General features: G+C 45.1%; 2 protein-coding genes across 5 annotated transcripts in view; one reads left to right on the top strand and one right to left on the bottom strand.

The window, feature by feature from the left end:
• The window catches only part of Dock2 (dedicator of cytokinesis 2), a 416,864-nt gene that overhangs the window by 209,085 nt on the left and 181,434 nt on the right, over positions 1 to 26,345 (top strand). The gene's annotated exons all lie outside the window — the stretch shown is intronic.
• Positions 8,175 to 26,345, bottom strand: part of Insyn2b (inhibitory synaptic factor family member 2B) — a 108,861-nt gene continuing 90,690 nt past the window's right edge. For 3 of the 4 annotated variants that reach the window (XM_031350587.1, XM_031350585.1, XM_031350586.1), the window contains 2 exons: positions 26,052 to 26,126; positions 8,175 to 11,063 (listed from right to left, as the gene is read on the bottom strand). In XM_031350587.1, the coding sequence (XP_031206447.1) occupies positions 10,877 to 11,063; positions 26,052 to 26,126 (262 nt within the window). In that variant the 3' untranslated portion in view covers positions 8,175 to 10,876. The remainder of the gene's footprint in view (positions 11,064 to 26,051; positions 26,127 to 26,345) is intronic. The other variant, XM_031350588.1, reaches the window with a different exon arrangement.

Genomic DNA, 26,345 nt, shown 5'->3' with positions numbered 1-26,345 from the left:
TCTCTCTCTCTCTCTCTCTCTCTCTCTCTCTCTCTCTCTCTTGGTTTTTCATGACAGGGCTTCTCTGTGTAGCCCTGGCTGTCCTGGAACTCATAAATCTGCCTCCCAAATGCTGGGATTAAAGGCATTTGCCACCACTGTCCAGCCCATCTCTTTCTTTGCTGCCGTTGCTACATCTCCAAAGAGCACACATGGCCTCCCCACTTGTCCTTTCCAGATCTAATCTTCCACCAAAGGGCTCCTCCAAAGAACCTTTTGGATGAGAAAGTGTCTGGGCCTCCACAATGCTGACAGATGGAGGCCTAGTTAAGTGGACCCTCTGGGAATCCCATATCTACCTGTCTCTCTCACAGTGCTTCCACACAACCTTCCCTCTCTGTGTATGTGTAAGTATATGTGTCTGTATTCATGTGTAGGTATGGGAATGTTTATGCTTATGTATGTTTGTTTACTAGAGGGATTAAGAAATTTGTTATAAGAAAATACTAAAAATCATGCAAGGGACCTGACTTCAGGTTGGTAACACAAAGGTAGCGTCTATCTACCAGGTGGATAGCATGATGCTCATACTATCTAAACTGGTAGCATGGGGGAGGGGCACAGGTCCTATGCTTAGAGCACAGTGCTCTTATATGGAAGCTCATAGATCCATATTAGGGAATAATTGGATATACATGCATGCACACATGTACACACACACACACACACACACACACACACACATACACACAGTCTTTCAACTGTCAAGGGGGTCACTGCATATAGGACAGAAGTCACCTATCAAAAGTTGATGCCATGAACTGAATCTGGGTCTTGAATGTTGTGAAACCTTTGGGTGGGTGGATTAAAAAGAGAGCTCTAAGTGGGTGCAGGCCAGGGAACTCTAGGGGGGGAGGTGTATGACTCCTTACCTATTCCGTCTTGTGGTCTTCCATTTCTTAGACATTGTCTCTGGCGACCTGTAGATGCTGCGATTACATTATTTCCACACTGGACTTGGATTTTCTTTTTTTCCCATTTGTGTTCCATAGCAGGCTGTAGGGGAACTTAGTAGACTTCTGGGGGAAGGAACTGTGTCCTTGTGTGGTTGGGGTTTTTGTCCCACTGTCAAGGACTTCGAGTGTAGCAGATGCTCAGTCCAACCTCAGGGAGTGACTTAATGGGAAGAGCAAACCAATCCAAAGGACAAGTGGATGATGAGATTTTTAAAAGGTCTGATTTTAAAAATAGGTGAGAAAAGCTCTGTTTCAATGCCAGGCTTCCTTTTAAGGATCTTCTCTATATAAAATTCTACAGTTCTGCCCCAGCCCTGTGAAAGGGTTCTTTCTGGCAGATTGGAGAAGAGCCTGCTTCATCTTCTGACCACACATCAGCCTCAGAGATGGGAAATCGGAAGGGCTTCATGGGCAGGCCTCCCCCTTGGTCTGCCCATGGAGCAGCCTATGCAGGGACAGTGCCCTGTTTGTTTAAATGGAGACTGATATTACTACCACCAAGGATTTTCCTCCATTTGACTTGGGGACCATCACCTTGGGGTGCTGCAGAGCAGGTCAGCTTCTCACCTTAGGAAACTGGTATTCCAGTGGGACCATCACTGGTCATGCAAGGATGCAGCTGTCAGCACCAGGAAAGGGACTCACACACACACACACACACACACACACACACACACAAACATAGAATTTGGGAATCATTCAGCAAATGCTGGGAAATGCACTATTATGTCATCGAAGTTTTAACAAAATTATCTCCAAATAACCCAGTGCCTTTTGGCTTGTGTTAGTGGAGCTATGCAAATCTGATTTGGGGCAAGTGACTTTAAGTGTGTTCTTAAAGATAAGACTCTGCAGAATCTCTTGTGCTGTTTCCCGGCACTGGAGCCCATCTTTAGAACAGAATGTCTGCCTTTGGCCTTGGCTGACCACCATCTCAGTCAGCATTGCTGTCGAAGGGCAGTGAAGCAAGCTGTGGATTCTGAAGGGATCTGACAAGTGGGGAACTATACCATACCTTTCTTAGGGATGAGGAGCCTATTTAATGACTTTGGTCCTTTAGTTCCTTTGTGTGCAGAGCCTCAACCTTAACAAATAGCAGGCCCTGGGGAAGTAAGAACTGGGTGGTGGTAGTTGTTATTGTTGATATCGTTGTTGTTGTTCCTCTCCTCCTCCTTCTTTTAAATTACATTTATTTATGTCTCATGTGTGTATGTGTACATATATATGGGCATGCATATATGCTATGTCACATATGCAGTCACAGTACAGCTTAGGTACCTCTCCTACTGTGCGTTCCTGAGATCCAGATGGTTAGACTTGGTCACAAGCCTCATTAAGCACTGAACCATCTTGCTGGTCCTCTTTTCTTTTTGTTATCTTTCATGCTCAAGTCCTTTTTTCTGACTTGACATGGTGAGAGGCTCAGAGGGTTTCATGGCCCTTTGTTGGAATGTTCAGTGGGACAGATAAGGTGCAGGGTATGTCTGTCGGCTTTGCATTACTATAACAAAGTACCTAAAGCAGGCTAGTTATAAAATGGCAAAGGTTTAACGGGTCCATGTGGTGGGGGCTCTAAGACCCAGTCCCTCTATTCTCTCACTCATTACATGAAGACTTAAAAGCTCTGGGGAGGCCGGATGCCACAGCAAGTAGCTGTATCTCAAGCCTAAAAACAGAGAGCCACGTGGCACCAAACTCCAGCCTTTATAGCAATCCTCTCAAGAGCTATTAAGGAGCCCATAAAAAAATACTTGCTAATGGCTTGCCCCCAATCACCTAATCCCCGGGGAGAAAGATCAGACCATTGGAAGCACTGTAATGAAAGAGGCATGAGCCTCAGGTCCCTGTTGTCCCCACAAGGGCACAGTTCCTCTTGAGTTACTTGAAGGAATTAATTCTGTCAAGTGGTCCTTCAAAATCAGAACCCACTTTTCTAGACTTGTTGCCAAATTCATTCAGGGGTGCCTTTTAGTCTTTAAGTGGCATCCATCAGGGCTTTCTCAAATAAATAATAATGTTCTGTGACTCAGTGCGTAGGAAGGGCCTTAGGAACAGAACCGCAGGGAAGTCATCAAGGGGGCTGAGATCTGGGAAGGAGAAGTGCAGTTCCTCACCAGACCCCATGGCCTCGCAGAGGCTGGACACAGGCTCTAACCTCAGTCAGCACCTTCTGAGGTAGGTGCACTCAGGAATTGTAAATTTCTTTCTTTCTTTTTTTTTTTTTTTTTTTGAGACAGGGTTTCTCTGTGTAGCCCTGGCTGTCCTGGAACTCACTCTGTAGACCAGGATAGCCTTGAACTCAGAAATCTGCCTGTCTCTGCCTCCCAAGTGCTGGGATTAAAGGCATGTGCCACCACTGCCCAGCTTGAATTGCAAATGTCTTGAGTTTCATTTTTTTTTCTGAAATAACTTCACTTTGTTCTCATGGTCATAAAAACCTCAAGCACCATTTCTTTAAAAAATAGGAAATACAGAGAAAGCCAGCTTCCTGAAGCCTCTTCCTATATACAAAATCTCACCTTCTAAACATCCTTTGAAGCCAGGAGAGCCCAGGGCTTTATTTGAAAGATGGGGGTGGGTGGGCAGCAGGCAGGACCTGACCTTGGCCCCTAGTTTTTCTTCTCTGTGTTCACATTTTCTCCTAACTCACTCAGCAGAACCTATAGCGCATTTATGGCATCTCACATGATGTAGGACTCCCATGGAGGCTCCCAGGGATGGAGTGATAACTCCTGTCTCCTAGGACTCTGCTTCCTAGTGGAGAGGAGCATGAGAGATTGATGAAAGAAATCCCAGTGTAACGTGAACAATGGAATCCTGTGCAGTACCGTGGGCACTCAGGGTGGAGTGACCAACAGGGACCAGGGATGGGACAGGGTGAGAAAATCACAGAGAGCAGACCGTGTTTAATTTGGTGCTTGCTGTTGTCATAGGAGTTTTAAGGGACCTGGCTCCCCATTTTGACAGACCTTAAAAGACCCCTATCCCCCATCACTCCCTCCCACTCTCCATATCTTGTGCTTTGACAAATGGCTCCCCTCTTCTGCCTCCATTCATTCTGTTGAAAAGTGGCACTTGTCATCAATACCTTGTGGGAAATGCTGGAGGAGTAAATGGGAGGGAGCAGACAAGTGCTGGTCATCATCACTGGAAGGTCAAGGAAAGAGAGCTCATTATTACTGTTTTGTTGTTGTTATTGTTTGGTTAGTTGGTTTTGATTTTTATTTGCTATGGAGTCTCATTTTGTAGCCCAGACCGGTCTTGAAGTTGTTTGTCTTCCTGCCTTGGTCTCATAGATGCTGTGATTTCAGGCTTCTGCTGGAATCATGATTACCATTTACTAACAATATATTGTGAACTCCAACTTTTACCCTCCCTCAAAGTACAAATTATTCCTCATGATAAATGGGTAATGGATGGTGGTCTGAGCGGTAGTGGGAGAAGACGCACCCACAAGTACTTAATACCCTCTGACTTTTCAAGCAATGATGAGATTGGAAGGGAGCTAGCAAGAGGTTGAGGTTAGGGGGTTAGCTTGGAGCCCAGTTATGAGTCTAGTTTGTTGTAGAAGTGAGTGAGCATCTATGCTCTGGGGTGGTGGTGGTGGGGTGCAGTTAGAGACACAAATCAGGGATGATTTAGCCAACCATCTACCTCAAAAGGATCCGTCAAGGAGTTTACCACACTGGGGGCGGGGGTGGGGGCGAGCGCAGGATGATGGACAGAGTCCCAGGAGGATTTACACCTTCAGATCAAAGGAGAGTGATTTGACATCCAGGTAGATCCAGGTAGAGGGAATCTGGGAGGGGACCTCTGCTCACTGCGGTGTGGGGGTAGAAGGGGGTTGGGATGCCCTCATTAGACAACACAGCCTGTGAGGTCAGGGCTTCACATGCAGTGTCCTTGGCAGCAGGCATGGCACAGAGAAGAGGCTCTGTAAGTGTTCATTGATGATGGGCTGAGGTTCTTCTACACTTCGTCAGACCCTGGGGTACCTGTTAGTGGCAGAGAGACAGAGATCTAACCCTGCTAATGGTAGTCCGGCCAGCACTTTGAATTTATAAACACTGATGCTTTGAGTTGCATTTTGATGTTACTCTTTAATCCTCAAGCCTCAACTATTAAAGAGAGAATATTTTGTATTTGGAAAAAAATGCAAACAGAGGACAATGACATGTAGCCCCAAGATCCTTCTGTCATCTGTTATGATTTCTGCTTGGGGTGAGGCAGGGGTCAGTTATTTGGTGGACGCAGTGGCAAGGCTGTGGGCTTGTGCTGGAGTCCAGCGATTGAAATGCCTCAGTTTGGTATATGAGATGGAGGGCTGCTCTGTTAGCATAACCAGATGTCATGATATTGAATGTGCTACCTGGGCACCCAGGCTGCTGTGACACGTAGAGGTCACTGGGCTAGCTAATGGTCTAAACAATGTATGTTTAGGTTCTGTCAGGAAGAAAGTAATGGGTTTCATTTGAATGAAATTTAATATACTTATGGATTGTGAAAATTTTTTGAAAGCCTTTCATGATAATAAAGCTTTTATTTGTTTGGGAGCAAATAATCCTTTGGTGTGATGTTATTGTCTTTCCACTTTAATCATGGTTGAAGCCAAGGCAAAACGCTTCGCCTAAAATGTTCCTTGAGTAGACGGCCCCTGTCTGTTTTAAATTGCATTGTGTCTGAAATGGACTGGGTCACATGTAATAAATGCTGGCATTTTAATAGAAACATTACAGCAAAAATAGTTAACAATCTGCTTTAATTTCAAAACTCATTTTCTCTCTCACACAGTTGGGCAGTATCTTGGTCAAATGTGCAGAATACATTGGGATTTAATTATGATGGCAATTTATTCTGAAGCAAGGTTAAGTGGGGCTGTCAATAAAGGTGCAGGGTGAGGACAGTTGTGTCCTGGTGTTCCTCAGTCCTGAAAGCCAGGCCAGCCGTGGAAAAGTTGAAAGCCTTGGGCACTGTTCCTTTTAAAGCCTCCAGTTCCAGGGGTGCAGATCCAGAGGCTGGGTGCCCGCAATATGCCATCCTTTATGAATATCCTGCCAGTAAGAAGGGGAAAGCCATGGGGTGGGTATGTTGAGAGTTAGTAACTCCTTCACTGGATCCAATTTCCTAATTAACTTACTCCTTCAACATCTAAGCTCCAATGTAGTGAGTGCTGGGCATATACAGGCAACTGACAGTAAGCAGGATTCCTACCCCGGGAAGACTAGACAGACAAGGACATTCACTAAAGAGTGGCAAATATATATAGGTTTAAGGATAGCTAGGTCATACACTTTGAGGGCAAGGTCCCTGGTGATTCACAAGGACATCTGATATGGTTTGTGGTCATGGTGGTAGATGAATGTGTTGCCAGAAACTGGGCACAGAGGGACACGGTGAGTATGTACTCGAAAGAGAAGGGTTTCCTCACAGACCCTATTGTGGTGGGCAATAAGGTGCCTGCCATGGGGCAGTAAGGTTCTCTGACATGAAGGAGAACCAAGCTGTGTGGTGTCTGAGGTGTGTATTATTTTTGTGGGCTGAGGGCTCCACAGAAAGCAGGAAGAGATGGTGTTGTTGTGAAACTTTGGGATTAGGAGCTATACATGGTCACTAGGTATTTGGGCTGTCAGTCAGTCTAAGGGAGATGGGAGAAAATTGAAGTGGAAGTACTTAAATGGGTGATTATGATCATTATGTTGGCCAAACATGGACTTTAGCAAACAGCGCAGAGTCGGGAGGTGTGTCCCAGCCTTCTCCTGTTCAAAGGGAGTAACAATCATAAAACATCTCCCTTGGCTTGGAACTGAAAAGCAGAGACATTTTTAGCATCCAGCAAGTTGCCTGGACTGACCTGAAGTTAGATCCTTTGTGAGTGAAGATCGTGCTGGGGACTCTGCTCAGTTGACCACAGTAAGAATGGACTTCAAGTCCAACCTAAGTGCTAGCTGGATTTGGCCAGCTCCTCACACACTACACATTAACATTGGTGCTTCCAGAACCCATTTCCAAAGTTCTAGTATCCTTGGGCAAATCATCCAGTTATACCTCGTGATGTTGCATATGGAAGGACCTTTCGCCCTTCTGGGAATTTAATGCAATAATACCACAACAGTCTCCTTTCCCCCAGAATGCTACACTAGGTGCTATTGGCCAACGTGTATCTCTGAACCACAGAGCACCCATTATTTATCATACATTGTCCTGCTAGCTAAGGGATTTATAAGCCAGAATGAGTTGGTTCCTGGCCCTGAGATGATCTTAAACCTGCATCTGACACCAAATGCGGTCTCACAGAAGCACTGGGTCTTCTTCCCCCGGTTTCCTTCAATGAGCAGAGGAATGAATGTGTATTTACTGGGTGCCTGTTGTGTACCCTTCACTGTGTTTAGAGCTCCTTTCAGCTAATTGTCAGATGTCCTCTTAGGATCAGGGTTTCTGGCTCGTAACACCCGAGCCAAGAAGCTCAGCTGATAGGGTCACTGTTAAATCCAAGACTTCTAATTTCATGCCCAGGGTGTTACTTTGCTTTTGTTACCTCACAGAGGGGGAGTCTCATCCTCTAGATAGAAACAAGGCCTCGGTGACATAGCAGCTCAAACCCTGACTCACACCAGGGGGAAGTTCTTTTTAATTCTCCCTCTCTAGTCGAAAGAGGTAGCAGGTTTGGTGTTAACATGCCATTAGAACACATTTGCCAATATCTTTTCCAAAAATGAACTGGTCTCAGGCTTAGATCCCTCAACCTTCAAAAGCAGGAGCTCATTTGAATCTAAGCAAACTATTATCTCATGTTCAAATTTTGGAACACGATACTAATTTTCCCAGGATTGATGATGTCTTTTAAGTAAAGATGTCTTTCAAGGAAAACTGTTCATCCAAAAGTAATTAAAGAGAGATATGAATGAAGCTAGTCAGGTGTCTGTGCATAAAGTTGAACCATGGATGAGTTGTGTGGCCCCTTGAAGGCAGCTGGGAGTAGTTCCTTGGTACAGGTCACCTCCTCTATGGTCAGGACACAAGGCTCCCGTGATTGGTGTCACACACATTTCTGAGTCCATTCTTGTTTATAAACAAGTTGGGTATTATAACTCTTTGCCTTCGGGGCTACTAAGTCTTTTTTTGTCGAGTTAAAATTTCATAACTCAACTCAACCCAAGCTAATAACCGAGTCTTAAGACCTAGGAAAAATACTTAAGTTTATTGCAAAAGATAATATCCCATTTAAAACAGTTTAGAAATTTACAAAACCTTACAGTGATACATTGTCTTCAAGAAGGCGCTCTACAGATGAGCTGGCATTAAGTTCCAGGGATGCTGAGTGTTTTATATAGAGGGAGCAGCTACATTAAACCCCTGCAATTTAAACAGGCCCATCAGTCCTTTCTCCTTCCATTTCATAAAAGTAATTTTTGCTAAATGAATCTCTTTCCATAAAACCATATAACCTCAAGTATAGCATTTCTGTAGAATATCATATTACATACTATTTTACAAAGAAGCATTGCTACTCAACACGAGTAACAGATTATAGAGTTTTGGTATATATGAGTATGTTTTTTTATTTAATGTAGTGATGACCCTTTCTGTTCAGCAGGCTGGTGTTTATCAATCCTTTTCCCCCCATACTGATGTTCAGGATTCAATTACCAGAAGGAACCTTCTCTCCAGGTATAGATTGGTGTGGCCTAAGCAATGCGATGTGGTGTTGTGCTTTGGTATAAAATCACATGACCTTGGTTGATTTTTCTCTCAGGGAATGTTAACATTTTTCAGTCCTATCTTCATCTCATTCAGTTCTGAGTTTATACAAGGCCCCTAACTTGCCATATACAGGTGAAGATAAGAGCCACCCCAGACATCTCCTCGTTTCTCCAGGCTAACCAGTACAAAGGCTGCAGTTAGCTCTCACAGCTGCGCTCCCCCACTGTTAGGAGGTATACAGAGCTTAGAAATCAGGGGGTGTAGTCATTCTTCAGCCCAGTCAAGAAAGCACACAATTATACCATTTTCTCCAGGTTAGTGGATTAGGCTATTCTATTTCCTGGGTCTCTGAGGTCTAAGTGCAAGAATATTTTCATTCCATCCTGATATTCTGGAATATAAATTCATTTGAAATTAGTGTAAGCAAAACAAATTAAGATGGAAGCCCCACTGCAAGATAAAATTATATAAGAGATCCCAAATGAGTTTGCTTATTGGATTATCCTATGTACTACTGTTTTTTTCCATTGCTGGGGCCAACTGAGAGTTGAGTGTGTGGATACAGAAAGAAAGATCTGTGGCTTTTGGCCAGTGGTAACATATCTAATTGAAATGTGGTTTCTTAAGCATGACAAGTATATTTATCTTAATTCTAACTTGACATTCTATATTCTGGTCTCACGTTGTGGGTTTAAACATTGCACTAGAAACAGAGAGAACATCTCAAATGACATCCCAAGACTTAAATAGTGCAAGCCCAGATTCCTTGCCAAGTTTCCCTCACTCTCCCTGAAATAGCTTTTGCACCGCAGCACTGTGACAAGGGAGGTGAAATTGTTGGAGTGGTTTGTTCAATTAGCCTCAGTTGGCAGTGAGGTACACACACCCCACGTGTCCAGCAGAGACTCACTCAGACACCGGGTCCTTGGCAAGGGGGCGGTTATCAAATGCTTTCTTCGCTTAGGTGTGGCTCACATTTCTGGCAGTTGTCAGTCCAATCACAGGCTGAAGGAACATTGAACTTAATGCAGAGGTCTCCAAGCCTTGCCTCCTATTCAGCCTGACTAGGTAGCAATTACTTAATCACACTGCTTTAGGAGTTGGCTTGGTGTGCAAGCTTGACCGGACATCCATGAGTGGAGGTCTTGTCAATGGAACGAGCTAGATCTTAAGGAGCTCAAATCTTTGTGGAAGAGGGAGCTTCCATTCTCATTCTCAGTCCTGTTTCTTCCTAGATCAGGTGACAGCAACCTGGTCACCTGGAAGGGTAACTGTAGAGTAACATGTTTGGGCCTATCTACATGGTTGTCACAAGGATGGGTGGATGAGGAAAAAATGCTATATTGTAGTTAAGCCTTGTTAACGTCACTTGATAAGATATACTGACATACAAGTTGCTAAGTCTTAAGACCCTTAATGTTACAGGTAAAATGAACGCTAACAGGTAAATGACCCTAACATTAAAGCCCCCTCAATTACCCCCCACCGGGCATACAGAGACATATGATAATTAAGTGACAGCTATGAAAGTCACCTGAGTTCCAGTCACACAGATAACACAATAAGTGCCTAATACCCATGGGCAACCTTACTCTGCCACACCCCATACTTTACAAGAACACAGCCATTCGCTTTGAAATCTAACAGCTAGTTGAAAAAAAGAGGACAACTTAATACATTCAGGGCATTGTTAGGCTCTACTCACTTCTGTTGTGCTTTTGTATAGTAAATCCTAGAACCCTGCCAGCTTATTGTGTGATATTTTCTAGGATGCTTGCTCACAATGCTCCTCTTCTTGCAGTGCACAACACAGACTTATTTCTGTACCTTTGGGGTACCTCAGGGTAGGGAGGAAATGCCTGCTGCCAGGGAAGTGGGGGGAGTGCACTGAGCATTAGCTAATGGTGGGAATCTGAGCTTAGCGGATGAGGGTGAAGCCCAGCTGTGAGGGACAGGGAGCTCTCGGCAACAATTGGCCACGCAAGTGTCCACAAAATCCTCTGCAAGCCTTGGCGCACACTAAGGTAAGGTTGGTGACCAGGTGTCCAGTGGTATACCAGCTCTGAGGCACTCCTGTCTCACAGGTCAAGAGGATCTCAGCCTGCACTTTTGCAGAGGATCGGGGAGGCCTTGAGGCGACCCCCCCTTCTCAGGAAGGGATGCAGGGAGCCCCAATCTTCTCATATCCACCAGAAGCACTTCTTTTTCACCTTCTTGCTCTTCCTCCGTAAGTCCTGTTTCTCGGGGACTGGGGCTTCTGCCGGAGATTTGGGTGGCGAAGGTGCTTCCTCAACTGGTTCCGCCTCCTCCAGGCTCTGGAGAACCTCATGGAACCTGCCTTCCTGCTGCCGGAAATCGTACTCTACACTGGAAGTCAGAGAGGAAGGGAGAGAGTAACTTCAAAATAACACACACTGACTTGAAAATGACACACACCCCTTACCCAGAGCACACAAGAGCAGGTCCTTGGAATCAACTACTAAGCCATTAGGGACCAAGTGCCAGGGGGAGGGGAGGCTTTGGGAGAGTTGAGCCATTTTCAAGACTCTCCCATTTCTCCCCATTGAATTAAATTAATACCTTTAATGATACCTCATTTTGTCAAGTAAATCAAGCACAGATCATGTCAGGTATTCAGTAAATATTTGGTCTAGCTTTCCTCTCATTTCTAGTTTAGTGATCTTCACTGTTACTGTTTTTCTTAAACAGCATTCACGGAAACAAATTCACTAACATGTAAATGATATAAAGGCACACCTAATCAAACTGGGCTTAGTTTCCTTATCTATGAAATGGAAATGTTCCTAAGGCTAATGAAATCAATATATGTGACATAGACCTAAATGACGTGGCCAGAGCAGAGCCTGACATACTGCAGTCCTTTTGCATATGTTAACCCCTATTCCTGCATCACTAGCAGCATTAACATTACTACCACTGATACATTATGCTCTTTGAAGCGTCTCTTAGGAATGTCTTCGAGAGCTTTACATATCAGTCTGCCTTCTAGCATCCCTATTTACAGACAAACTGAAATCCTCTTCTGTTGCTAGGCAGCGTCTCCCATCTCCCTTTTCCTATTTTCAATGTGTGTTTGGAGTCCTTAGTATATAGTATATTTCATTCATACCACCTTGACTACTACAAAGGTTTCTGAGATAAACACGAGGTCAGATGAGACCAAGATGCCCAGAAGCCCCAGCAATGTAGAGTCAGCAAAGAACCTGGGCCTAAGGCAGGAGCCTGATGTTCCCTCAGTCTCTTTGTGCCTGGAAAGGAGGTAAACATGTGTCAGGGACTCTTGGCCTTCCTCTCACTCTGCCTAGCTTCCCCTGAGCCCAGAGAACTGGGCTGGGAAGAGCAGGTCCTGTCAGGCAGCTCTGCCCAGCCTGTGTCCTTGACTGTTCACTTCCCTTCCAGTTTGAGGTGCATTTGAGTGCTAAGTGCTTGTTGAGAGTTTTCTCAGAAAGTCCACAGCTAGCACGGGACTGTAGAAAGTGGCAGAAATACAGCCATAAGAGCGGAGCATGCCCCTTGTTTAGCCAGGGGCAAGAGATGGGGATGAAACACTGTGTAAGGAAGAACAAACAGGCCCCACGTTGCCCTGGATGAAGCATGACTGGCAGAGTCCTTTACGCCCAGCAAGTGCTGAGAAATCCACCATCATTAAAAGACCACCTGCCCTTGCCTGTGATACTCATGCCACTTCCCAGAGCTTAAGATCAGAGTTAGCGCTGCTGTAGAAGTGAACCACAGTTGCCACATGTGAGAAAGGAAACTCCAAATGCAGCATTGTCCTGGGTGTTCGGAAATGGAAGAGACAGAAGGGCAGAGTGGCCTGTCCTGTAGCCAGCAGAAGGAAGTATCAATAGCCTTCAGCCAGATTCTTCTCTCCTAAAAAGGAGAGCCTTTCTCTTTCTGCTCCTCTCTGGTTCTCTCTACAGGGACATAATCCTGGCAGGGTGACCTACATAATGGATGAAACACAGATTGTGTTTTTCAAAGCAAAGCTCCGGAGTGCACCAACTGCAAGTCACTTCCCTATTCTCAAGCATTAGAGTGGTACCCTGCTGAAGAAGTGCATTTCCTACTCCCAGAATCACAGGCAAGTGTAGAAAAACAGGTGCATGTTCAATATGCAACACAGATTAGGCACCACATGTTCGCCCAGACATTCAACCAAGATTGATTAAGTATTGTCCATGTGCCAGATCCTGCTCTAGATGCTGAGAAAGGAATGGCAGATAGATTAAAAGTCTGGCCAGCTAGCACGGGCATTGCTTGACTGGTGGCTCTGTGTCCTTAGTAAATGATATACCACATCATCAGCAATTTGAGACCTTGTAGCCAAAGCCCATGGTTTGCTAGCTCATTTGTCACAGGTATCCAAACCCACACCTTGAGTCCCATTCTTCCACTGTTGCCCAGTATTGCACCCTAGTTTGTCTTGAGGAATGGAGCAGCCATTTGTCAACGCCACTGGGACCTCATTTTTCTGAGAGGAAACTTGGGAGATGGATCCAGAGGCTGGGGACAGTCATCTCAGGCAACCTATGCATTGCACCAAGGAAGGAATTTAAAGTAGTAAGTTGCAAACTCTGATTCTCAGCCCTGTCACTGGAGGCATGCATGCTTGTTGGTAGGGAATAGCCATACCATATTCACAGTTCCTTTAGATCCTTAATAGCCTTGCCTTACCTACTGTGGCATAAAAATATCTTCATGATAGAGTACAAGGTAGACCCAAAGCAAATGAGTAATACCTGCTCATGCTAAGAGTGCCTGCTATCTCGTATAGAATATTCCATCCACCCACCCTCCCACTCTCCCACCCATACATCCACCCTCTTACCCACTCATTCACCCACCTACCTACTCACCCATCCACCTACTCAGCCATCCATCCACTCATCCACCTATGTATCCATCTACCCATCCATCCATCCACTCACCCATCCTAGTGCTAAATTCCAGTGACATGGCTAGATAGACTGGGACATCATTCCTGTGGAGCTTGCTTCTCAGAATTTAAGGCGAGTGATTCAAGTATTCACCTCACCTCTCACTTAGCCCTTCTGTCCAGGTCTCTGTCCATGGTATCTGATCACGCATACACCACTGGCTACTTCTTTCTCCTTCTGTGTGGAGTTTCTGACTGCCTAATCCAAAGCAAACTAGCAATAATGAACTGCCTGCATTTCCCAAGATTCACAAGTATCTCCAAACCTATTAAAAATTATGTTTCTGAGTGAGTCTATCATGTGCCCAGAACTGGCAGGCCCAGGAAGCAAAGAGCCAGAAGGCAGAACGTAAACTCTGTCTCCTCTGCTAGGCTTGACTTGCCGCCCATCCCAGAGGCTACTGACAATGGCTTTTGAGTTGAGTTCTCCTGGTTGACCTTGGGTAACTCTCTTTGATCTCCAGGTTTCAGCTCTATGTAGGAGTTTTAATAATAACCTAGCTGTGTGGCCATGCTAATATGAGGCCACAACAGGTGTGATCACAATCTGTGGGACCCAGTCCCTGCCCACTCTGCTCTTCTTTACTGAGAGCTTTCTCTTCCATTCTTAGGGACAAATGCCTCTCACCTCCTCACCAGCACCTCCAGCACTTCAGACATTGTATACCTTGCCCACATCCTTGCTCTTCACTCCTTCCCTTGTGTACATTCAGGGAAGAATACATCATTATGTTTCTATGGAAACACAGCAGGGTTCTATTATAATCACTAGGATTTAGGGAGCTACCCCTCCCCCACGTGTCTGCCCCCACTGGTCTTGACAGTTTAAGGGGATTGAAAGTGACTTTCTTTTCAAGGCCAAGCAAATAGCAGAGTATTGAGAAGTGTGTGTGCTTTGGAAAGAAATTGATTAATGTTTTTTAGGCCAAAGCAATTTATTAACATAAAGGAAAATTGTCACTTTTCTTCTTATTCACCCTTTGACAAACTACTGTTTAGTTTAGAGAGGAGAAGGGAGGACATTTTGCTTTGGTGGCAGCTGGCTTATAGATGGGGAGGGGCCATGCCCTGCCTCCCTCATCTGCCTTTCATCTCAAGGCTGAGTAGATAAGAAGGGATGACAGCCCCTAGACCATGTTCACCAACTTCCTGGAAAGGAATAAATGTGCAATGTATTTGTTTGTAAATTCTGGGCATGAACCCCTTCTTTGAGGCTTGGATCCTGGGTCTGAGTAGAACACTAATACACTTGATTGCACCCTCTTTCTGTCCTTCTTCTTGTCTGTCTATCCCTTACTACCATATCATCACCCACCATCTCTGCTCCCCATATTCCAAGTAGACTCCTAAAAAGGGAGCTGAGCACTGACAATCTAGTTTGGGCTGAATCCAGTGAGGAATAACTATTAGACAAGAAGTTGTTACAATGTTGCCTCCAGAATGAGAAGCCCTATGATAACCCCGATCTGTCAAAATGTGTGAAGGTCATCCTCTGGGGGATGTATGAGGTCAGGGATGCTCAGTTCCTGAGGAGCCTTAGTGTCCTTGACATCCAATGATGCATCCCAGCATGCTTCATGAATTAATAAAATAAAATGTTGTGGGACAGATAACTAATCTAGCTTCCATCACCATGGTGGATACAAAGCAGAAAAAAAAAAGAGGGAGCCTTGTGCCATGACTCTCCATGGTTGAAATTACAGTAAGGAAAAGAGATGGCTTCATGGTTAATTACACACACGGCTCCTAGAGGACCTGAGTGCAGGTTCTGAGTGGGGCAACTTACAACCACCTTTATAACTCCAACTGCAGAGGATCCAGTGCCCTCTTCTGGCAGCCATGAGCATCAGCACTCACATGCACATACCCATATCAGGGGTATGTTCTGAGGAGAAGAATCAATGAGTACCTGAACCCTGTTAGATTAGAATGTAATAATTTAAATGTACAATAAGAATGACTATCATTTAAGGTAACTTAAATGATAACTCTCACAGATAACAACTCTATCCCTATCATAACTCTCACAGATAAACAATATTATCCTCACTTATCAATTGAAGAAACTAAAGCAGTAGTGATAAATGTTCTTCCAAGGATTTGGACCATGTGCCAGTACACACTATCCACTGAAGGAATATGGTTCTATGTACCCATGGAAGAGCTATATGGAAGATGGCATGTGGATGTGGGGTAGGGTGTGTAGATGTGGGGTAGGGTGGAAACAAAGACCTAGGTCTCCTGTGTGACGCACACCCCACCAATTCTCTGTTGAACTAGACTCCAGCTGATGGTGGTCCCTACACCCTAGCTGACTTTCCATCTGGCCATACCCTTTCTAGATTTTGGAGAAGCCTTGAGGGTGAGCAATATATGAAAAAAGGATGTTAACCATTAGGGGACAACTTAGATAAATTTATACCTAACTACCCTTAGTCTGGGTCTTGGGTCTTGGCTACTGATGTCCCCTTCAGTGACCCTTGGCCCTTCCCTCTTAGAAAGCGGTTCTCACTGCTATGTAGAGAAGAATTCCTCTCTTTGCCTACACCAAGAGCAAGCTGGACACCACAGTGTCTCCCTGAAGACAGAACACCTTCAGATTCATCTCTGCTCCTTTCCTACCTCTCCTGGGAGCACACTGTAATCCCTCTCCACCAAGTCAGGGTGTACCACATGTGATTAGCCTCCTGCAGCTTTCCTTTGCAGAGAATCAGCTGTGGGAGTTGTTGAACATAGGGAGGGCAGTTTGCCCTAGGGAGGGCAAATCATATCACTTTGGGGAACAATCATCGTTTGGAAAAATAATCTTAGTGTGTATGTCCCCAAACACCACCGCTGCTTCAAGGGTTAAGTGTTCTCCAAAGTCTCTCTCTGTGACTGCTTTGTTTAGTATTTATAGGCTATAAGTTTGGGTGTCACAACTTAGAGCTATTTCAATTGCCAAACACAACCCTTCTGGGACATCTGTCTGCTGATAGTCCCCAGAGGGTCACAGATGGTTCTCTGGGCACACAGAAAAACAGAGCCAAGCTAGAGAACAGCCCTCCATGACAAGAAGCTTTCTAAGCTCTCTGAAAGGTCTGACTGTTTCTCAGAAATGTATTAACTGGTGAAGAAAGGTCAAAAGGGACTAGGAGACAGGAAGGCCTTCTGCAAGTAGACACTGAACTTTGAGCCCTAGCTTACTAGGATCATGGGCAACTCAACCTCTCCAAAGCTCAGTTTTTTCATCTACACAATGGGAGTCATCATCCTGTCACCTGGTGTCTGAAATGAGTCATACATGCAGTGGTGATTTAGCAAAATGCCTGGCACGGCGACTTGGTTAATGGGTGGTAATGATTTTTCTATGAACTGACAAAGAAGGAAAGGGGCTGTGGGGTGTCACAGTGCTGTCACTTGTGGCCTGTGTCCTGCAGCGCCCTCTTGTTATTTTTGTGTGTTACTCAATGTGCTTGACTTTATATTTATGGCATGTTTTACCCTCTTTAGCCATTAATGCATTAAAGCAGGCTTCACTTTTTATTGCAGATAAATCGCTGTTGCAATAAATCTTGCTCCTTTCCTCTTACACTCTTAGAGAGAAGAAGAAAGGGATGGAGCTACAGAGAGAGGCAGAAAGTATGGACAAATAAATGACTTGGATATCAACCTGTCAGCCCATAAGAAATTACCTGCTGTACTCCAAACTTTACAACTGTCTCTCAAAGAGAGTATTCAAGCTATGCATGTGGCCAGTAGCCAGTGAAGCTAGATGGTGTTCGTGGTCACATGCATAGAGATAGTGTGGCTTAGACCCTACTGGAATTTAAAGGGGTGGAGATGCACCCGTGATTTCCAGGAAGGACAGATCCATTGTGTGTATTAGGCCATCCAGAGACTGCCCTCCCCCCCCCGGGATCCATCCCATATACAGTCACCAAACCCAGATATATTGTGGATGCCAACAAGTACTTGCTGACAGGAGCCTGATATAGCTGTCTCCTGAGAGGCTCTGCCAGTGCCTGACAAATACAGAGGTGGATGCTCTCGGCCAACCATTGAACTGAGCATGGGTTCCCCAATGGATGAGCTAGAGAAAGGACCCAAGGAGCTGAAAGGGTTTGCAACCCTATAGAAGGAACAACAATATGAACCAATCAGTACCCCCAGAGCTCCCAGGGACTAAACCACCAACCAAAGGACCCATGTAGTACATATGGAGGGATCCATGGCTCCAGCAGCATATGTAGCAGAGGATGGCCTTGTTGATCATCAGTGGGAGGAGATGCTCTTGGTCCTGTGAAGGCTCTATGCCCCAGTGTAGGGGAATGCCAGGGCCAAGATGAGCGGGGGAGGAGGAAGAGGATAGGGGGTTTTTGGAGGGGAAATCAGGAAAGGGGATAACATTTGAAATGTAAATAAAGAAAATATTTAATAAAAAATAAAGTTATAATCAATTTGGCAAAATTATGTCTATTAAAAGTGAAATTGCCAAAGCAGAAAGGAAAGAGAGAGAGAGAGAGAGAGAGAGAGAGAAAGAGAGAGAAAGGAAGGAAGGAAGGAAGGAAGGAAGAAAGAAAGAGGGCTGGAGAGATGGCTCAGCAGTTAAGAGTGCCGACTGACCTTCCGAAGGTCGTGAGTTCAAATCCCAGCAACCACATGGTGGCTCACAACCATCTGTAATGAGATCTGACGCCCTCTTCTGGGGTATCTGAAGACAGCTACAGTGTACTTACATATAATAAATAAATAAATTTTTAAAAAAAGAGAGAGAGAAAAGTAAAGTAAGGTTACATTTTAAAAAAGAAAGAAAGAAAGGAAGAAAGAAAGAGATCTCTTTCCCTGCAGACTTCTTAGCTGTCCAGAGAAGGGGAAGGCTGTGGTTCTGTTTACCTGTCTCCATGCTGGGAGAGCATGAGCAAAAGGAAAAAAAATACTAAATAATTTACGGGAGCGTGGGTTGCTAAGCCCACAGGGCTGAGGCATACTGTGCCTTTTTCTCTGATGACGCAATATCTTAAGCAGCAGGCAAGATGGTCAGTGGCTTAAATCATTGAAAGAAACTCAAGGGTCCACAACAGAGGCTTTCTTTGCTTTGTAAAATGAAGCCCTCATTTTTTCCCCCTGCAGGATGCATAGCAGTGAGGCTGTGACCTGTGCCCCAGGGTGTCTCTTTGTCACGTATTGTCACTATCAAAACCAAGAGGAGAAGGGCCCCTGGGAAGAGCTGACGGAGGTACAAAGGGAAGCTCCTGCAGGGGACCTCCTTTTGAATATCTACCCAGTTCGAAGCTTGCTTCAGATGGACTTTGCCAGTGATGACGTTGTCAGTAATCCAAAGTAACAGATTTAAAGCATCTAGCGGTCTGCGGAGTTTGGAGGTCTTAGGGAGATTACGGAAGCTTCCTGGGTGGCATTGTGTGATCCTCAGCTCAGCGCATAGGGTGATCACACCCCTCCCCTGAGAGGGAACCAGAGTGAGGAAGGTCAGTGTTGGCACACCCACCTGGTCGGGTACCTGCTGTGGATTCTCTAAGATTGCATCAGCCTTGGTGCTCTATGCTGGGAAGCAGGCTTGGGCTGCCTTCGCTCTTACCTTTAATGACAGGAAAAATGTCAGCCTGTTTTGCCAATCGTTCCTCATCTCAGAGGACTTCAGGTGATCCCCCTAAGTAATGCAAGCCAAAGCCCCAGAGGCCTAGGAAGACACTCTCATTCCAAGAACAGTACTCTCTTCCTTCCCTCCCTGCTACCTCCATTCTCAGGGAACCTTACTGAATGTGAAGAGGTCTACTGAACATCTATCTAATCCTCAAATCAAAACCAAGCAGAAGGGTAACTTAGCCTTCCGAAGAGGCATGGCAAAGAAGTGCTAGCTTTTCTGGGCTATTTTATGAGGGAAACATTCCCTCGTGGATAAGCTGTCTCTAAATCCAGGAAAGCAGCCATTTCTTCTTTTTAAGGTCCCCTCGTTTCGCCTCATTCAGAGGTCCTTAAACCTTTCCAAAGACACTGTCACAACTGTGAGGAATGAGCCAGCCAATGCTGCAAAGAGAGGTGAACTTCTGAAGCCGATGGGCCATGGTCATGTTCTGAGAATCCCCCCTTTAGCGCATCTTCAGTGCAGAACCTCACAGTGTCCTTGCCTGAGTAGAACTCGGCCACGACATAACTTTTGACTAAGTTCTAATAGCTATCAAAGGGGTCCAGTCTCTGAAAACAGTGTGGTCTGGATCTGGCTTGCTGGAAGTCAGAAAACAGTGCTGCGACTCCTGCGACTCCTATTTCAATCCTTGGTATCAAGATAATTTTAAGTAAGCATCTTTCTTCTCTACAGCCTCGTTTGCTTAAATTGAGTGCTGTACAAATGCTAGGTTCTGCCACAGCCCCCATCTCCCCGTCTGTAGAGTGGGGGCACTCTAATGTATCCTATGTATTATGAGGATTCAGCGCAGTAGGGGCAGGCATTTTGCCCTGTAAGGATTAGATATTCGGGGGGCTGTGGCTTACTTACTGGTAGCTCTTCTTTATTTTTTCCCCTTAACTTTTTTCTCAGTAGATTGGTCCTCAGCTATTGAAGTTATAAAAGTGATCAAATTAAGTCCAAGAGACTAACCTTCAATGAGATATGCAGACTTTCTATATTATTACAGGTCTATTATGAACGACCTGGTTCCTATTGCCACTGATCAAATCACAAGGAGTTTCGTGGCTTGAAGAAACTTTCATGCTCTTCTTGCTCTGGAAGAACAGAACCCTCCATCTCTCTAGGTGGAGGTGTGGACTTGACATCCCAACTGGAAGCTCAGTGAGGAGACTCATTGCCTACCTGCTCCTACCTACTCACAATCTACCAGTTTGGGGGTTGCACACATCCCTCTTTATCCTCAGGATGACCTCTGTGTGACACTCAGGCCAAATCTCAAGACTTGAACTTAGTCACAGTTAAAATGTTCCTTCTCCCAGCTAAGGTCGCATCTTCCCAGGGTCCAGGAATTCCTATGTGGAGATCTGAGACATTTGCCCATCATCCTGGAGAGCCTGCAGCTCTAACGCTTCAGTAATCATTAAGACTACCCAGATGTCAGAGCAAGGGTACTTTGGCCTAGGGGAGTTTTGTGTCTCTCTCCAATCGAGTCTGCCCTCCCCTCTAGAGCTGGCACAAAAGTCCTGAATGGTAATGCCAGACGGCCATGAAGAACAGGATCTCAATGTCCTGTGAAAGTGCAGCAGCTGTCTGAGTCATCGGAGGAAGATTTGATTAGGTTCCATCTCATTGAAAGTATACAGTGTTCCAAGTATTTGAAATTGACAATCCATGGGCTACATCTAGTCTTTATTTCCTTCAGCTCAAAGGACCTGCTATGTAGAATCCTTCATTCCTAATAGGAACATTTGATTGTTACAAGCTCCCAAGCCCCCATCCAAAGTGGGATTGCACACAAATGGTACCAATGACTTTATTCTGGGGTGACGCATACAGCTGTCTCAAGCCTTCCACTACTTTTACCTCCCACCCCTCGTCAATAAAGTCAGACTTTTTCTTTTGTGCCAGTTGTGTACTATGCACTGGCCTGTGATGCGTTAAGATTCATGGAACGACAGAGGAATGAACGTGCCTGTGGGGCCTTTTTTGTGTCTTCCTGGGGAGAACTGGATTTCCTGGCAAGATAAAAAAAAATGTTGACAAAGAATTATGGTGCAAGAATTACTCTGGAAATGTGTGATGATCCATGCAGAGGGATCAGGCTGGAGCACACAGCTCTGTGGCTGGAGAAGAACTGGGGACACTGTAGGTGAAATGCAATAGAGTCATGTTCAAAGGGCCTTGAAAAGTCAACTAAAGGAAAGATTGTTTAGCATGGGAGTAAAGATGGGAAGATTCTCTTTTCAGGTATAATTTGGCAGAGTGCATGGAGGGAGGCTCAGGGTAGGACACAAAACACCTGCTGGAAAAAGGACCCACCAAGGTGATGGTAGTAGGCACTCCTGGGGCTCTTTCGTATGTGGGGCCTGCAGGGAGATCTTTAGGCCACTGGGAAGTTATCCTTGAAGGCAATTATGAACTAGAGTCCCAATCCCTCTTTGCATCCTTGTTTGTGACATAAGCAGGTTGCTTCACCTTGGAGTTCTACTGGAATGTGCTGGTGTAGTTGAGGCTGGAAGCAACAGGGCTGTTTCATTCCAAGTTAGGAATGAAACCTTTAGAATCACTAGCTAAATAATCTTGTTTTTCTTTCTATAAGTTAGTTGTGTCAGTTCAGAAATAGGGAACTGATGGGTGTTAAGCATTTACATATCAGTGGTTATTTGAAAATCACATGCATGTCTCTGTCTGTCTCTCTGTCTCTCTCTCTGTCTCTCTCTCTCTCTCTCTCTCTCTCTGTATGTGTGTGTGTGTGTGTGTGTGTGTGTGTGTGTGTGTGTGTGTGTGTGTGAAACATACATATTCCTACACTAGAAAGAAGTAAGGAAAGCTTTGACACAGGGTTAAATCCATGAGCATCACTGAAGGAATGGGAAGAGACTAATCCTGAGGTGTTGGACAATCGCTTTTCTCTTTCCCTCTTCTCCATTGCACCATTCAGACATTCTATAGCCAGCTTCTTCACTGACCCGCAACCCTGCACGTTATTCCTGTTTCCTAAGGAATATGCTTTGATGAGAAATAGACCTCCCCCTCCACCTCTGAGGGAAAAAAAAAACAAACTCTATTACTATTACTTTTCTTCAAACTCTTAGAGGCATTTTACAACTCACATCAAGTAGATTCCCTGCCCTGCCCCTGGGATCTATATCCAGAAAAAAAAAAAAAAATGCATGAGCCATGGAACCAAAGTCCTCCGAAGAGGCTCAGCTGACTATTTTTAGAGTGAGTGTGACCATGATGTGGCTGGAGGAGCTGGAGGCTGGTGAAGGGAGGAAGAGAGATGTGTCTCCCAGAAGAAAAGAGGGGCTGAACGGTTTCTAGACTTCTGTAAGGGATTTGCCTCCTCTCTGGACACACACACACACACACCACTGGCCTAGAACTTGCAGCAATCCCCCTGCCTCTGCCAGCCAAGTGCTGGGAAAACAGGTGTGTCCTGCGCATCTTTATATTCTTGTGTGTGTGTGTGTGTGTGTGTGTGTGTGTGTGTGTGTTTGAGATTCTCCCACACCCACCTCACATTTTTTACTTAACCTTTTCAGTTCAAAATCAGCCTACTTTTTACATTTAAACGAGTATACAAACCAAGCACGATAATTTTAGAAAGGGGGACCTGTATCACTCCTCATGAATATTTAAGAGGATTAGTTTTACAAGTTAAAAGCTTCAGCAGTAACGCTTAAAATTCCTACAATCTGGCTAGATACCGTAGCTTTGCCCGTGGCTATGAACCTGAGATCTGTTCCCTCTTCCCAAAGAAATGTGATAAGCAAGCGCTAGGAAGGGTTGGAAGACGCGGTGGCACGGAGCACAGATTTTTCCCTTCTAGGTAATCAGAAGGATTGAAATGCAATTGAAAGGAGAACATGTTTCTCACTAAGTAATTCTGTGTTATTTATTCTTGGGAGCCACCAGTAGCATTCATGCAACCCTTTGGGTAAATTGACCTGGGATTAAAGTGAATGGAAACTGAACAGGCTAGAAGCAGCTTAAGCTGGGGTATAGCCAATTCCCACCCCTCCCCTGGGAGTTTAGTTAGGGAAAAAAAAAACATATAAACGTGCTGAGGCCAGAGCTCAGTGGTCTGTGCTTGCCTGGTACTGTAAAGCCCTATGTCTAATCCCCAGTAATGAAAAACAACAGCCCCTGACCCTGTAAAAACAAAACAGAATAAACAAACAAAGAAACAAAAAGCCGCAAAACCCAACAAAACAAAACAAAGCAGAAACTCACAAACAAAACAAAACAAGGCAACAACCACACTACCACCAAAATCCCCCCCAAAACTTGAAGTCAATCTCCTTGGTATGTTGGATCTCTGGAAGCTCTGGAGAGCTATGCCTGGGTTATTGGGGCATCAGTATTGATGCTGTGTTCCTTGATGATTTATCTAAGAGATTCCTGGCAAGAGGAGGAAGCCAGGGAGGCTTGGAGGGTCAGAGAGAAGGAGCTGCTTAGAACCAGTGACCTCAGTGTTTTGACAGGAGCAGGAAACATAGCCACAGCCCATGGCAGATGAGGTGAGCCCCATGGGCAACACCACTTAGCAAACCTTATGTGTTGCTAACTTAGCAGCCTCTCCAAGGGAAGAAAAGCTAGTGGGCAATCCATCATGTACCGTGTGTTTTATGTACAGTGACGGGCGCTGGACCCATCCGTCATCAGGGAGAGAGACTACAGCCTGCGGACGAGCATTTCACATCACTTGCTCATTAGCTTCTAAGATCTGACTTTCCAGGACACAACACAAGTTTGAAGTCATTTGACTTTTTTTTTTCCTTAAATGACAACTCTCATCTCACTGTTGCCATGACAGGATGCAGTTCTGATCTTTCTACTTTCATCAAATTAATTGCCCATTCCATTGCAGTGGTTTAGAAGCAGGGATGCAGGTTGTATGTGAGATGATAGTCTGGCTTTGAATGACAAGGGCTGCATGTTGCGAGAGACAGATACAAACAGTGCATGCTGGGGTGGCATGGGAGGAGAGTGTGAAGGTCTGCCGTGCAAGCTGGGATGATGTAACTGCCTTTAGAATGCTTGCTTGGGATGTTTGAAGTAAGGGTTAGAAAATCGCAAACATTCTCAGACTCTGGAAGGTCGCGGTTTAACCAAATATTGTCACTGTTAATTCAGCTTAGAATAACATAATGTCAGAACTATAAGGCACCATTGGGACCATCTAATTAAAGCGACTCATTTCTCCAGTAAGGAAACTCAGAAGCCAGAAATGACTTGCTCAGGGGAAGGTCATGAAATTCGTATTAGTCTGGAAAATAACTACATGCCCTTTCTACTAACTTAAGTCAATTTTTTTAAAAAAATGGAAATAACAGATAATACATAACCTGGGTATTTGAGGGAAGACTGTCTAAAATATGGATGTTGGTCCAAATCAACTCTTCCTGCTTCTGATGAATAGTTTTTTTTTTTAAATCCCACTTTTCATCTAGACACGTAATAACTTTTTGTTCCCTTGTGATGTGGAAATTTGCTTAAGACAGGAGATTAAAAATAAAGAGCAGCAACTGATGAGACTTCTGTTTCACTTTCCAGTGCTGCAGGCCTTTCTTGAGAGTCTTCTTTTGGGGGGCGGTGGGGAGGGGCTTTTGCTTTGAGATGTGAAGGTGAGCTTTTAGCTTTGGGGGTACTTTGTAAATAGTCTAGAGTCTCCCTATTTGTAGGTATGTGGTCTTCCCTGTAGGGAGCCAACAGGTCGCTGAGAACATGCTCAGGGCCCTGCCTACTGGCTGGTGTTCAGGTACACAGTGCTCATTAGGATTAGAGAGGGAGGGAGCAGCTCCAAGAGAACACAGGCAGCCCTGTAGTACAGTGGGTTGCTCAAGCCTTTGCTCTCTCTTCAAAAAGAAATGTCATGCAGGAAAAAAGAAAGACAGACAGAAACCATACTCCTTTGTCAGACAAAATTAGAGGTCCTCAACTAAAATGAGTGCTCTGCATGTATTTCCACTGTGCTGCCAAGTGGGTTTCCACTGAAGGGACACCGATCTTTCTAGTAATCACAGCAGTGAGCCAAAGCGTGTGTGTGTGTGTGTGTGTGTGTGTGTGTGTGTGTGTGCACGCAAAAGTTTGCAGTCTCCATGGGCATTCACAGACATTGTGACAGTTGTTTTCCTGGCCAGTCTGAATAGAGGTCGTTGTGTCTATTCCACATACAAGGAAACTGAGGCATATCATATCAGATTTGGAAATTCAAACACAGGTCTAATGATTGTCTTTACTGCAGCCTTGGCTTGTACGGGGGAAGAAATGGTCTATTTATCAGTGCACACAAAACGCTCATAGTTACTGACACATAAAGCGTGTAATCTAGGAGAGTCAGTGAAGAGAAGAGGCTGAGAGATACAGTAACTAGGATTAGGAAGCTCTGGATATAAGTCCCGACTCTGGCTCCTTCTGCTCTCAAGATATTCTGCATGAATTGGGCAAACCTCTGAACTTCCTGAGCCTCCTGCCAAGTAACTGAGGTGAGATGCAAACGTTCATGCAGCGGTGATGGGCACCTGCTCCCACTCAGGGTTACTTACTGCATCAGGGGATTTACCCCTAGATGTGTGGATAAGAAATGAAACCGTCCCTCCCATGGAACCAAATAAAAACGTTGCAGCAACACCTTCTGTTTATAGGCCCAGGTGCTTGTCTCGGCCTTTCCCGGCTCTCTATCCTTAAGACAGTTTGCTAGTGTGTTCTGTGGACCGGAGGCATCCTGCTCTGCAGAGCAGGTCACTGCTTGGACTGGTACCTGTATATGATGCACGCTGTGTTCTGGCAGGTACTGCAGTTGTTCAGATCTTGGCCAGTCCGATAAAAGTTCCGTCTGTAAGAGAACAAGTTCGGGATAAATGCGTGGGCAAAAGCCATGTGAGACACGCATTCTACCAACTCACCACAGTCCCCCCACAGCTCAGCATTCACGGTGCCCCCAAGATACTTGAAGATACAAGGAAATGATGGGTGAGGGGATGACAGTGGACCCCCCCCACCCCCGTTGCTGGGGTACTTGGTATATGTTTAATGGATTTCAAATGTCATGTGT

Source organism: Mastomys coucha, unplaced genomic scaffold, assembly GCF_008632895.1.
Source record: "Mastomys coucha isolate ucsf_1 unplaced genomic scaffold, UCSF_Mcou_1 pScaffold5, whole genome shotgun sequence".
In the NCBI taxonomy this organism is placed as follows: domain Eukaryota; kingdom Metazoa; phylum Chordata; class Mammalia; order Rodentia; family Muridae; genus Mastomys; species Mastomys coucha.
This window is presented reverse-complemented; position numbering and strand designations above follow the sequence as displayed.